Genomic DNA, 13132 nt, shown 5'->3' with positions numbered 1-13132 from the left:
CGGGCTGGGGGCCTTCTGGCTGGAAAGCAGCATTGCAGAGAGGAATTTGGGGGTTCAGGTTGACACCAAGCTGACCATGAGCTGGTAACACACACCCTTGTGGCAGAGGCAGCCAGCAGCCTCCTAGGCTGCATTAGGAAGAAGACTTACCACCAGCAGCTCAAGAGAGATGCCTCTTCTCTTGCACCCTGGGGAGCTGGCTGTACCCCAGAGGGATGACTTCTGGAGTGCTGTGTCCAATCTCAGGTTCCCCAGTGAAGGAGTGAGATGACTGTCCTCAAGTCCAGTGAAAGGCTGCAAAGGGGGTTTTCCAGAGGTCTCTTTCAACCTCAGTGGTTCTGTGATGGATACAAATCCAATCTGGCAAGTCAAAACCCCCCAGTTTGAACCCGTACCAGTTTGACACTGTAGCTGACCATGTGACTACATGAACAAGGAGTAAAACAGGTCAAGATGCCTGTGAAAGCTGCTTACTCCCAACAAGGGGCTGCTGCCATCAAGAAGCAACTTTCCTGAACAGAATGAGCTACTCTGTGTGGTTCCATACCACTACTACTCAAAGGGCCTGTTGTTTATTTGGGCATGTGAGGAAGAGGAGTTTCAGGTGTTTTGTCACATGGGATTTGGTAGTTTTTTGAGTCTCTTCCCATTGTTTGGGAAGCTGAAATAGTATTGCCTTATAAAAGTCTCATAATGAGAGGAACTGAACAACCTTCATCTAAAGGGAGATCTTAATTGACATTCCTCACTGTTACTGACAGAATTTTATTACCATTTTTAACAGCATATCGACTGCAATACTGCATCCTCTCCAGACTTGGAATTCTCTTCTGTTTTCACCCTGAGCATTACAATGAGCACACAGTGTACGGTAAGACAATTTCAGTTTCTTCATACATGGTTGGTATTGCACTGGGCTAAGAGACAATCCAGTAATTATCCTTCATTTATCATCAGTCCTTGCCTTGAAACATTCATTTCTGCAGTACAGAGATGTCAAATGAGCTCTTTCTATAAAGAGAGAAGAATGTAAAAGTCCAGTAATGGTGTTATGGGGTAATACAGGTAGGTGAGGAAAGGGAAGGGTAAGTAGCCTTAGCACTGGGGTCTTTGTTTTGTTCTGTAGCCGTTTTCTGAAATACAAGAAAGTCTGGTGTTAGCTTGCCTAAGTAATGCATTGAGCTTTCAAACACTACATTATAAGCAAAGGCAGAATAGCCTAATTTTTACAGTAATGTCAGTAATTTGCTTTTGTATCAATACCAATTATAACTGCTTTCTACCAATTTATTAAAATGCCACCATCAAATTTGACAGAAGAGCTTTATGCTCTGAAATCAGTAGCAATAACTGAAATTTTTGCCCTCTGGAGTATTGTGAAACTTCTGGGAGTTTCATGCTTAAGTCACGTCACAAAATCAGGTGTAAAGGGGTGATTTTTAGCTTACTTCTAATATATTCAGATTAATCCTGATACAGCTGGTTTATTATGTTTTTGCACAAGTGTACAAAGAAGAGCTGCAGGCTTCCTCTGACATGGACACAAAGAATACATTTCTGTATGTTATAAAGTGCTCAGGCTGATGACAAAATCTTGGATGCCTGCACCAGGCAATGTAATTCCTGGTTTGGATGTTAGTTCATGCTGCTGCATTTGCCAACATTTTTGCAGTGTAGCAATCTGCGTGTTTGTTGGTGTCAAAAAGTGAAATTTTCCCATGTACATAGTGTAAATCCATTTTTTAATTAGTAGGTGTGTACAAATACTTCATATTTATTTGTCCATTATCACCAGATTAGGTAAATGCACATTATCATTCTCAGGTTTATTAAATGGAAATCTGTATATTTTACTGTGCATACAAATGAAACCCCTCCTGTTTCAAGGTGTTACAGGATAATTCTAGTTGCCTCGGGGCAGGGTCAGGTTTGATTTGAGATCAAGCTCCACTCCAGCCCTAGTTTAATTTTCTTAATATGGCTACATTTGAATAACTGATTAAACAGAAATGTTTACAAAATGTTGGTCATCTTTCTGGTGTTTGGGTAAAGTAAAATAACTTATTTCATAAACGCTATTTTCTCTAGCACTAGGCTCTTACAAAAACTTTATTTCTGTTCTGTGATTCTGTGACATCACTGGCATATAAATCAAGATGTATACTTGCATTTTATGAAGAAGGGAAGTGGGGGAAAGAGCAGTGTTTCTGAAATTTTTGCAGTGAATGCAGGTTCTAAAAAATTATCAGAATGCTGTAAAGTATTTTGCACTTCATCATTTAGGTTTATTGACACTTTGAGTGAAATTTCCACAGTTTCTATGATGGATTGTGGAAGTTTAGTTGAGGGTTGACAGTTCATCCATCATATTGGGCTGCCTAACCTTGCAGTAAATGAACAGTAAAAGTCCATTATTTATGTTGAAATTTTTGAGGGGATGGTTAAGATTGCAATTTGTCCTTTGAAAATAATATTTGATGTTTTTCTTGTTTGCATATGTTTTTGTTTTCTACTGGTTTTCCATTTTCTGCACCAAAAGAGAAAATTGTCTACATTTCCCAAAATTCTGGGGCTTTGTACTTGTCTCTTAGGATTTTTCAGGGGGTTTTTAAAATATGAACATTTTAAAATACCCCTGCTTTATTTACAAAAAATATTCCACAAAGATAGCAATTTGGAAATCCATCTTCATATGTTTGTATTTCATTTCAAAGCAGCTTTTCTCAGCCATGGAAGTGTGGAAGCAGATTTGGTTGTCTTATTCCTGGTGTTGCCATCAACATTGCTGACAGCAGAGCAGTGTTACCATCAGGACTAGCTCTGTTGAATAATCTGTCCTTAGAAACCAGGCAGCTGAATAATGTAGGGGTACATATTTGTGTTACTTGTTCTGGGGATACTCTTGCAGACCAGCTCCTGGTTTACAGCCAGTGTCCCTGGCTGTGGGATTCCATGTGGGTTTCCATGCTCCCTCCCAGGGCACTCTGTGCATGCAGAGCAGTGTGAGGCAGGCATTCCTACACTGAAGTGTGTCGGCAGCACGGAATGCATGGCTGCTGTTGCTGAACTTGGTTTGCAGGAGCTTTGCACTGATGGGAAGTAATGTAGCAAGTAGCTAGAGAAAAGGGCTGTGGGCTCTTCTGGTTGGAGTGTGCCCACGTAATGTTGAAGAGCTAAACTCTCAGCTGGCATCTCTAGAAGTAACATGTCAGGGTCTGCTGCTTCCTCCCATCAGCCTATTTGCATGTCTGTGCCAACAGGACAGGACGCTGGAAAAGCTGACAGGAGTCAGAACCATAATTGCAGTTTTTTACCAACTCATTACCACATTTGCTCTGGTTATGGCTTGGAACACCCCCAGGATCCCTCAGGCAGGAGAGGCCGTACTTCATGGTTCTGTGGCAAAACCATTGAATGCTTGGACTTGGAAGGGATCTTAAAGATCACTTAGTTCCAACCCCCTGCCAAGCCCAGGGATCCCACCCCTCGGATCAGGCTGCTCCGAGCACCACGCAGCCTGACCTTGAACACTCGCCAGGAATGGAGCACCCGCAGCTTGTCTGGGGAGCCTGTGCCAGGGCCTCACTATCTTCACAGTAAGAATTTCTCCCAATACCTAATTTAAATGTCTCCTCTTTTGGTTTAAAACCATTCCCCCTTGTCCTATCACTATCTGCCCGTGTGAAAACAATGTTAAATTCCTCTGAAATTATCCTTAGCTTTTCCTCAGCTCACTGTTTTCTCGGTTTGGATGCATGTACTAAGGACATGAATTCCCAGCCATCATGGTGAGCTTGTGTTAAATAAGCAAAGCTGTGCAATTCACAAAACTAAGAGCATGGTATTGACACATCTGATTTGTTTGTCCTCCCACCTGTTTGAAACTGCTCTCATACTTCTATGTGACCAAAAAACCCCTAGCAGAGTACTACTAGGTCATGCTCATAAGAGATGAGCCTCATGTCTTACTGTAGGTGCATCTTGAGTGTATTGCAGATGCTCCTGTAATACATTGAATCATAGCCTTAAAAAATATTAAGGCTCTAAATATTTTTTTTCTTCCAGAAATTCAGTAAATTAAGTAAGTCTTAAAAAAATTGTAATATGCATAAGAAATACAAAATGATTGAGCAAAAATAAACATTTTAGATATGACCCTTTATGTGCTGGTTAGTCTTTTAGGAGTCCTGAGGCAGGGTGGGGTAGTTAAGGCTTTTTTTTTGTGATAATATATTGTTTCTGTTAATTTTTCCTTCATTCCTCGCATGCTTTGCCACAAAGAAGCGTTTCCTAGCATTAATTTTATATATCATTATTTTAGTTTTCAAAGATTTAAGGTTTTCAAAGCATGAAACGGTTGCATGGAATCATTATATGAAATGGTTCCAAAGTACTTTTATTGCAAGTTATCTTTGTAGGACCGAAATCAAGTTAATAGCAAAAAAAAAAAAAAATTAATTAGCCTGCAGAAGTGCATTTTCCTAATAAAGAGCTGGGGTTTGTCACTGCTGATTTTAATGAGACATCTGGCTAATATCAGTTAGTAGATGCTGCTAGAAAAATACTCCATTAATTGTATTCCAAGTTGATCACTGTGTGAGCTTTTGAGATAAAATATAATGGTGATTACCCTCACTATAGAAATCAATTGACAGACTTTCTCTTTTGTTTGCAAGCATTTCCCCTGTGAGTCCATCAAGGTTGATCTTTCCTAGCTGAATAACAATATCCCTTGAGAGGAAAATGGCAGTATCTCTTCATTGCTCCCAGGAGATCTTGTCAAAGAGCAGGGGATGTGCATAAAAAGTGGGAGGGAGGAAGGGGGTAAAAGAAGGATAATGAACTAGAGGACGTGACTGATGTATTAAAGCCTTCAGGAGGAAAAAAGGAAGTTGAGTTGACTAGAGAAAATTACTCAGACTAAGGAAAAAAAATCTTTGCTTGTTAAAATTTTCGTAAGTGTTAGGCAGTTTCGTTTCTTAATATCTGGTTTTCCACTTGGGAGCCAACAAGAAGTATTACATTGGTTCTAACCTTAGGTGAAAATTTAAATTTTTAAAGCTAGAAGTTGGAAATCTGGTTTGGGTACTGCAGTTAAACCCATTGTGAATGCCTTATTTCTGAGTAAAGGAAATACTGCTCTAGCATGTTGCAAAGCAGGTTTTGTCCTTCTCATCTGTTTACTTATCTCTAGCCTCCTCTGCAGTGATGTCCAGATTATTCTTTAAAACACAAAATTGCTGGGTTTTAATTGCCAGGGGTTTCTTTTCCCTGCGATAAAAACACAGCAACTCTGATGCATGGATGACAAACATTCCATCTCCATGCTTGGATAAACTCCATCAAAAGCACATTATCTCCCACTTCTGTGGCCAGCTGTCTAATTGTATTTGTTGTAGCCACTCACTGTTGGAACATGATACTAGCAAAGAGCAAGAATGATGAATTACTCACTGTAGGTGATAGTGATCATGATAATTTTTAATTTCCTTGTTCCTAAGTGAATTGGTAAGGCTGCCTTTTTCTCGTAAGGAAATGAGCAGTCTCTGTTTTGTCCTGTTAAAATGCTGCATGTACAGCCAGCCATTTTCTTTAGGAAAAGGACTGTAGTATTCAGATGTACTTGAATTAAAATTCAGACTCTTCTTTACATTTCAGCTAAAGACTGAGTAGAAGAGTGTAAATAATGTGTATTAATACTCATTTATTGTATGTTAAAGCTTTTTGCAGTTTTATTATGTTTGGTATGTGTTACATGAATAAATGGGGAGGAAAATAGTCTTGAAATAATTCAGCAGGGAGGGAAGAAGAACAGTTTGAAGACAAGTGAATCTTACTGGGAAGACCTGCTTAGTTTACAGGATTTTCGTATGTTTGCATGGACACCTTAGAAACGCTCAACAATGGATGAAGACCTTAAGATACATGAACTCTTCATCAAAATGTGGGGTTGACAAAACTGAGTAGGAGTTTGTGGCTGCTATTTTAATTTCAGGAACATTTTATTCTTAGTTAAGTGAACTCTCTGTTGACCTTTGTAGGATGTTGCTTTGCAGTCTCAGTCATGTATATCTATTAAAGTGTATCTAATCCTTAATGTTTCCTTCATTCCTTATTTGGCCTCCTTAGTTCCCTGGGTAAATATATTGCCTTTGTTTTGGGATTGGAAATTTTGTCCTCATAGCTTGACTTTTCTCCTGGCACATTATTTGAGAAGGAGGAAGAACAATATTTTGGTAGTGTTTCCTAATATTTACTGTCCTTTGGGGCTTGAGCATGTGTCAGCTGGAGTTGTAGTTATTTATTACCAGTTTACAAGTCATTATTTTTGTTTTCCTCTTTCATGGTATTCAGAAGACTGGCACTTGAAAGATTTTTCCAGTGAAGGTTTAAATTCTTACTGATTAGTTGTAGGTGAAGTTGTAAATAAGCTGTCAAAGGTGTAGCAAAAAAGATGAGAGAACTTGCAGTTGGAGAAATAAGAGCTATCAATTATGCTTAAAAAAAATTAAAAAAAGAAGAAAAAGATTCCAAGGCAGTAGTTGTAAAGCATCATTTAGAATTTATGGGGAGGTTATTTGCTTGTTCCTTTTCTTTAGTTTGATTTCTTCTAAAAAAGATGTCACCTTTAATGAAAATCTGGCTAGCCCTATATTTCATTTTAATATGCATGTGTCTGTGATTGGTTCTAGTATGCTGCTTGTGATTTTTTTCCTTTTATTTTGCTGCATGTGATAAATTACACAAGAGGGGAGGACTGAATCTTCCTTCAAGTTGTAGACACTGGAAATCTCTTTCTTTGTAGTATTGCATATTTAATAGATGCTTGTGATTATTATAGCTTCTGCAATTTGGGATAGTGTTCACAAGTGAAATTAAAGGAAAATATTTTGAACTGCGCTTTTACAGAAGTGTTTCTCTAAAATGCACTTAAACATAAAAGATACATAATTGCACATTTCAATATAAAACACAAGAAATTAGAAAAAGAAAGAAGGGAAGGTATAAATTCCTTAAAAGAAGATAGTAAACAAGCCCACAATAGTATAGCTATTTTTTTATTATCAAGTATTTCAACTTTGATTTATCTCAGTTTTTTAGATTTGTGAGATCTTGTTTTTTAATGCACAGGACTGGTGATTTTAGATAAAATTGAAGAAAGCATCATCTGCATGTACTTTACTTCTTCTTTTTTTTTTTTTTCCTTTCCCCCAAGACAGCAGTGTGGGGTACCAGATAATTTCTGAAGTGGTGCAGTGCTTACACTAATACAGCTTGAGAGTGGTGGTGGTTGTTTTGATTTAGGGGGTTTTGGAGTATGTTGAAACAGACCTGTGTGATGCTGCCAGGGATTTTAGTTTTGCAGAGCTCTTTCAAGGAAGACTGAACCATTGGCTCAGTTGGTCAGAGCACAGTGCTCATAATGCCAGGGTTGAGGGATCAGTCCCATATGGGCCATGAACTCAGTGATCCTTGTGTGTCCCTTGCAACCCAGAATATTCTGTGACTCCCACTGATTCATGTAAAGGCAGAAATTCTGATGGTTTATATCAAGCTTTTTGCAAAACTCTGAGAGGACAAATAATTAGAACTGTGTTGTGCCTTTGTATCCTTCAATACTTTCCCAGAGGTGTACTTAGAAGTCTTTAGATTGGAAATGACCTTCAAGATCATTGAGTCCAACTTCTAACCCAGCACTTCTAAGTGCAGCACTAAACCACGTCCCCCAGTGCCACATTCACATGACTTAAGCCACTCCAGGAATGGTGACTCCACCACTTCCCTGGACAGTCTGTTCCAATACCTGACAGCCCTTTCAGTGAAGAAATTTGTCCTATTATCCAATCTAAACTCTCTTGCTGCTGCCTGAGGCCAGTTTCTCAAGGCCTCTTTTCAGGGAGTTTTAAAGAGTGAGAATGTATCCTCTGAGCCTCCTTTTTTCCAGACTAAATATCCCCAAGCCCCTCAGCTCCTCCTCATCAGATTTGGGCTCTAGACCCTGCCCCAGCACTGTTCCTTTCTGTGAAGCCTCTCCAGTTCCTCGAAGTCTTTCTTGTGTCATTCTACAGAATCACCTGGCAGGTTATAGGAGGGCTGGGTGTGCTCTTTGTAAGGAATCTGTAGGTATCTGTTGTAGCTGGCTTGAGATCTCTTTGGCCTGGGGCAGACAAAATATGACAAAACAGCTCAAAAGCAGAAAGATCTCAGAACACTGACAATGTAATTAAAATTTTAAGCATAGCATTGTGTTTGAATGAGCATATATGAATGCACACAAACTATGGAGGAGCATACAATCCATTTCCTGAGAACAGCTGATGAATTTAGTATCTCCTACAGGGTGTCTGTCCAGAAATAAAACGGAACTTACTTCGTGAAAATAATGTCTAATTTGAACAAATTGAGTGCCTTTCAAAGTGTTGTTACTGGCAGGGCAACACATGAATCTATCAGACAAAATCTTCCGTGTGAAATCAGGGAGAGGAAAAGAAGGGAGTTAATCTAGGCTGGAGTTACTGGGAGGCTTTGATAGGCTTGAGATGGGTATTGTTCCCTGGATATATGCAAATAACTGTTTATGTTGAACAGCAGGTTTAAATGTTTTCAGTTTCTTATTTTAAAAGGGTAAACCACAGGCTATGTGCATCGACGTGGGATATATTTATTCAGTGCTTTTTTGCTTTTTGTACTTCCTCAGCTGTAATTGGCTTGTAGAATAACTGCCATAAGGAATATTTGACAAATTTTGCAGGTGGTCAGTAGCTACTGGGTTTGGTATTAGACTTCTTATTTTCCCAAAGGCTTAAAGTTTGAGAGATGGAGATTACACTGTTGGTAAAAACAAATTACATAGCTGTAACCAATTTCAGAAACAAAATCATCAAACCAAGTGTATGTGTGGTCAGTTCTTTTAGTTGGCTCAAAAACATTTTAAAAATTATTAATGAAAGATACTCATTCGATATCTCAATTGCAATATGGGCTTTTACAGTTAGTTTTCAAAATGTCATGCAAAATTTTCCCTCAATGTATTTAACTTAAAAAATATAATTTCTGTTCTGCTAAATAGGGCTGAGGTTGTCTCTTGACACAACTCACCAGAGTGTGTGTTTCAGTTCTGTGGTGCCTCCCCTGCCCAGTTTTAACTGACAGAATTTTGGGGAATGCCCAAAGCTGTTCACAGGAGTGTATCTTCAGGAACTTGAGCAATATTTTTCTATTTTTGGTTTATTTAGGCTCAATGATTGTTTCAGTGTTCAATATTGAAGGACACCTACCCATTTTAGAACATAACAAGAAGAAATTAATGGATCAATGTAGAGCTCTTGTTCTCTGTTGTCCCTGCTCTGATCAAGGTGATCTTTGTGATGTGATACAATTATTATTACTGCTCTGGATTAGCTATTCGAAGTCAGTGTTTCAGGTTGTTTCAGATAGGAAAACTTCTGATACTGTAAAGAATAAAATAGCTATTTATCCAGTCACTTACAAAAGATACAAATCCTGTTTCCCTTAACACAGGGGAGGCAGCGGGGAACACTTTCTTTGCTTGTAACTGAATTTCTTTTCAATCTGAACTTGACCCCAGAAAACAGGTCTCTGGAACCTTTTCTCAGGGTAGCAGGTAGGGTGTTTCCCTTGCCTCATACACCAAGTGTATGAATACTTGCATCCACCTTAGCTATGGTCCATCTGCCTGGAGCTTTTGGTTTTTTGATCCAAGATGTGATTTGACTGTCTCGTTTTCTTTGGAAGCTGGACTTTTTTGTTTTCACAACCTTGTTTTCCTGCAGTATTCATGTCCTAGGTCTTATTTGTAAGTATGCCAGCATTATTGAGCTGATGGTTGAAAAATATTTTATATTACTTGGTAGATCTCTGACTAATGTCCAGAAAAGATTGTGCATCAATAAAAGTAGTCTGATGGGTCAATAGAACTTTGTCAAAACCTTCTCAATCTTTACTCAAAGGCATATTAGAGACAAGGCTTTAATTCACTTGGGAATGAGATTCTCATATTGAGTGATAGGACTATATTAGAGGGCTGGAAGAATCGCTCTTTCCACTGTCTGATGCTCATTTTTCATGAAGGGCTCTCAGTGTCTCCATAGTTTGTCTGGTATTTTAACTCTTCAGCCACGTTGGAATTTGGAACTTGCCAGGCTTGTCTGGAGTCTTCGTTGAAAAGCAGGTGCTTTAGCGTAGTTTACTTTTTTAATGCATTGTATTCTTCATTGTGTTGGCAACATCTGTTTTTGATTTAGACTAGAGAGGAAGAATATGAGAATTACTTATTCATGTTGTATATTTCATAATGATAAAACCCTATACCCTAATTTTGTAAGCATGTTTTACTTTTTTTCCGTGACTGTTTTGTGTGAATCTGTATGAAGGGTGTGCCATAGAAATTGTACTTTTTAGCTTTTCAGAACAACCAGTTTCCTGGTTCTGGACTAGGAGAAAAGCCCTGGTGCAGTAAGAGAGAGGTTACAATAGGTTGTTTGCAGTGGGTTGTCATGGAGCAGGCTTGCCAACATTTCATGCAGCTGATGTGGGGAGAGTCACTTCCTCCCATGGCAGGGATGGAGGAGGGAGCTCCCAGCTGAGTAACTTCAGCTCACTGTGGTTACTCAAAAGCTCTCTTTGGGTCATTTCTTCAGGCTGATGTGATAGAAAAGCACAACTGCCTTGGCACCAGGGTCTCTGTGCTTTAGCCTTTTTACAGGACAGGAGGAAGCAAATTAAGGTGAGCATGGACGGGATTTCACAGGTGAAACTTAAGTGGATGTTGTATTAGCATCTTCTGGTTGTTTATTTGGTTTTCTTGGACTCTCACAAGCCATTTTTTGCCAAAAAAAAACCCAGTACAGCATTAAAAGACTGAGTGACTAATAGTGTCACTGTGCTGTTTTGTGTGTGAACATTTTATATCTATTAGTATTGGGAAGAAATTCTTCCCTGTGAGGGTGGTGTGGAACTGGCACAGGTTGCCCAGAGAAGTTGTGACTGCCCCAGACCTGGAAGTGTTCAAGGTAAGGTTGGGTGGGGTTGGAGCAACCTGGCGTGCTGGAAGGTGTCTCTACCCACAGCACAGGGAGTGGAACAAGATGATCTTTTAGGCCCCTTCCAACCCAAACTAGTCTGTTATTTCTTTTCCCATTCAAACTGGAAGAAAAGTCCCACTAATGAATTAGGCACTGAAGAGACAGACTCTTGAGGTTAGAAGTGGGATGGCAGGAGGGACAGAGATCGTATGGAGAGTTACAATTAGAAACTCTAAGCTGCTGGAATGACCAGCAGGAAGCATTTATGAATGCTTTTCCTTATCTGTGTGTGTAATAGAGGAAGAAAATGATTCCCTGCCTGGCTGTGCTCTGTCTCTGTTCACAGGGGGCTTCTGTGGAAATTCCTGTTTAGCTACCCAGTGAGTGAACAAATCACACAGAATTCCTTGTACTTGGTGCGTGTTTACTGAGAGGCATGGACAGGACAAGGACTGAGTTTTGTGCTTGTGGGTTAAGGCATGTGGGTTGTTCTGGAAGCTCATACTAAAATTTGATGTGTAATAAAATGCAGTTACAATGGGCTGAGTATTCTCAGAACAAAGGTGTGATGGCAGCTTTTTTTTTTTCCCCCTGGGATTTCTAGCATACTTGAAAGCTTAAATATAAGCTTGTTCCTCTTGGTGAACACTTGGAAAGGAATAGAAATGTCATTAATCACAGAAATTTTTTTGAGTGTCACTATTATTCCATTATGGTATTTACATTTTCACTTCTTGTTTATAGGCAATTGCTGGTTACTTTGATGTATTTTTTGAGAAGAACTGCCAATACAAGGTGAGTATTTGGGGTTATGCATTTTAAAAATATCTTTGAGAGATGTGAATTTTATTTTGCATCAGAGTGTTTGGCAGTGAGTCTATTTTGCTGTAGTGAAGACTTCATACAAATTTGTGTTTGGTAATTGATTGATGTGGTGTAATACGAAAAAGGTAATTTTTAATCAAACTCTTGAACTTTCCTGTTGCAGGTCTTGTTATCAACTGGTCCCCAGTGTACCAAAACACACTGGAAACAGACAGTTTTTCTCCTGGAGAAGCCAATTCCTGTAGAAGCAGGTATATTTAAATTCAGGTGGGGTGCAGCAATGGTTGTGTTACAGTGCTAGTGTGTTACCAATAAATCTAGATATAAAATACCTAAAAAATGATGTAAGTATCAAAAAGAACTAGTAAATAAATCTTTCTGCTGTTCTTGAAGGACTTTTCTTCTCTCAAAGCTGGGAAGTATCTGTGTACAAAATTCTTGTTTAAAATTACACATAAAACTATGCATAAGTATCTTTTAAGTGGGCATATATCTTATACTTGTATAGCTCCATACTGGAATTTTGGTGAGAAAAGTTGTGTATCAAAGCATTTCTGATGCAGAAAAATCTAAGACCAGAACACTGCTATTGGCATCCTCTTGAATTTTGACATTGCTAATATTCTGAAGTATCAAATTTGTCAAGTGATTGCACAGGGTTCCTTGTAGCCCTCCTGAACTGTCCTGAATTTAAATGGATCATCAATATATGCATGGGTTATATCTGCCAGGGTGGGATTACTCTGTGAAATGAAAAATGGTTTTGAAGAACTCAATAGCCATGAATGTGAGCCCTTGAAGAATTGAATAGGTTCATTTGATACACTGTAAGTTTTTATAAAATGGTTAAGTATGATAATAAGTTTCACCTTGAATTTGATGCAAGTAAAAAGGTTTTTGTTGTCATCAGGAATAAGAAAATTCAGGTGATAAACTGTTGAGGTGAGGTTTTGAAGATGCTTGTTAGTGGTTTTATTAGTTCTATTTGTGAAGTCTTGAAAGTATATTTTATACAAGTAGTCAAATATTCCTTGCTTTATGGACACAAGTATATCCATGACCTTCATAGAATGGTCATGCAAGAGGATGGCCATGCAATAGGTCAAGAGTTATAAGTCTTAACCTCTTACTCCTGTAGAACTTTTTTTCGGACTCTCACAGTTTTTTTATAATCCAAGGAAATGAAGTAGTTACATTTTTATGCTGTCATTTTGTTTGTGTCCATATGGCCACTAGATATTTACTCACCACTGCTGAACTCT

General features: G+C 38.7%; 1 protein-coding gene across 1 annotated transcript in view; it reads left to right on the top strand.

Annotated features, from left to right (window-relative positions):
* Positions 1-13132, top strand: part of PRMT3 (protein arginine methyltransferase 3) — a 55658-nt gene that overhangs the window by 32851 nt on the left and 9675 nt on the right. Inside the window, exons 12-14 of the mRNA XM_062494529.1 lie at positions 785-871; positions 11790-11840; positions 12034-12121. Of these exons, the coding sequence (XP_062350513.1) occupies positions 785-871; positions 11790-11840; positions 12034-12121 (226 nt within the window). The remainder of the gene's footprint in view (positions 1-784; positions 872-11789; positions 11841-12033; positions 12122-13132) is intronic.

This window comes from Cinclus cinclus, chromosome 6 (genome assembly GCF_963662255.1).
Source record: "Cinclus cinclus chromosome 6, bCinCin1.1, whole genome shotgun sequence".
NCBI lineage: Eukaryota > Metazoa > Chordata > Aves > Passeriformes > Cinclidae > Cinclus > Cinclus cinclus.
The sequence above is the reverse complement of the archived record's forward strand: the minus strand, read 5'-3'. Positions and strand labels throughout refer to the sequence as shown.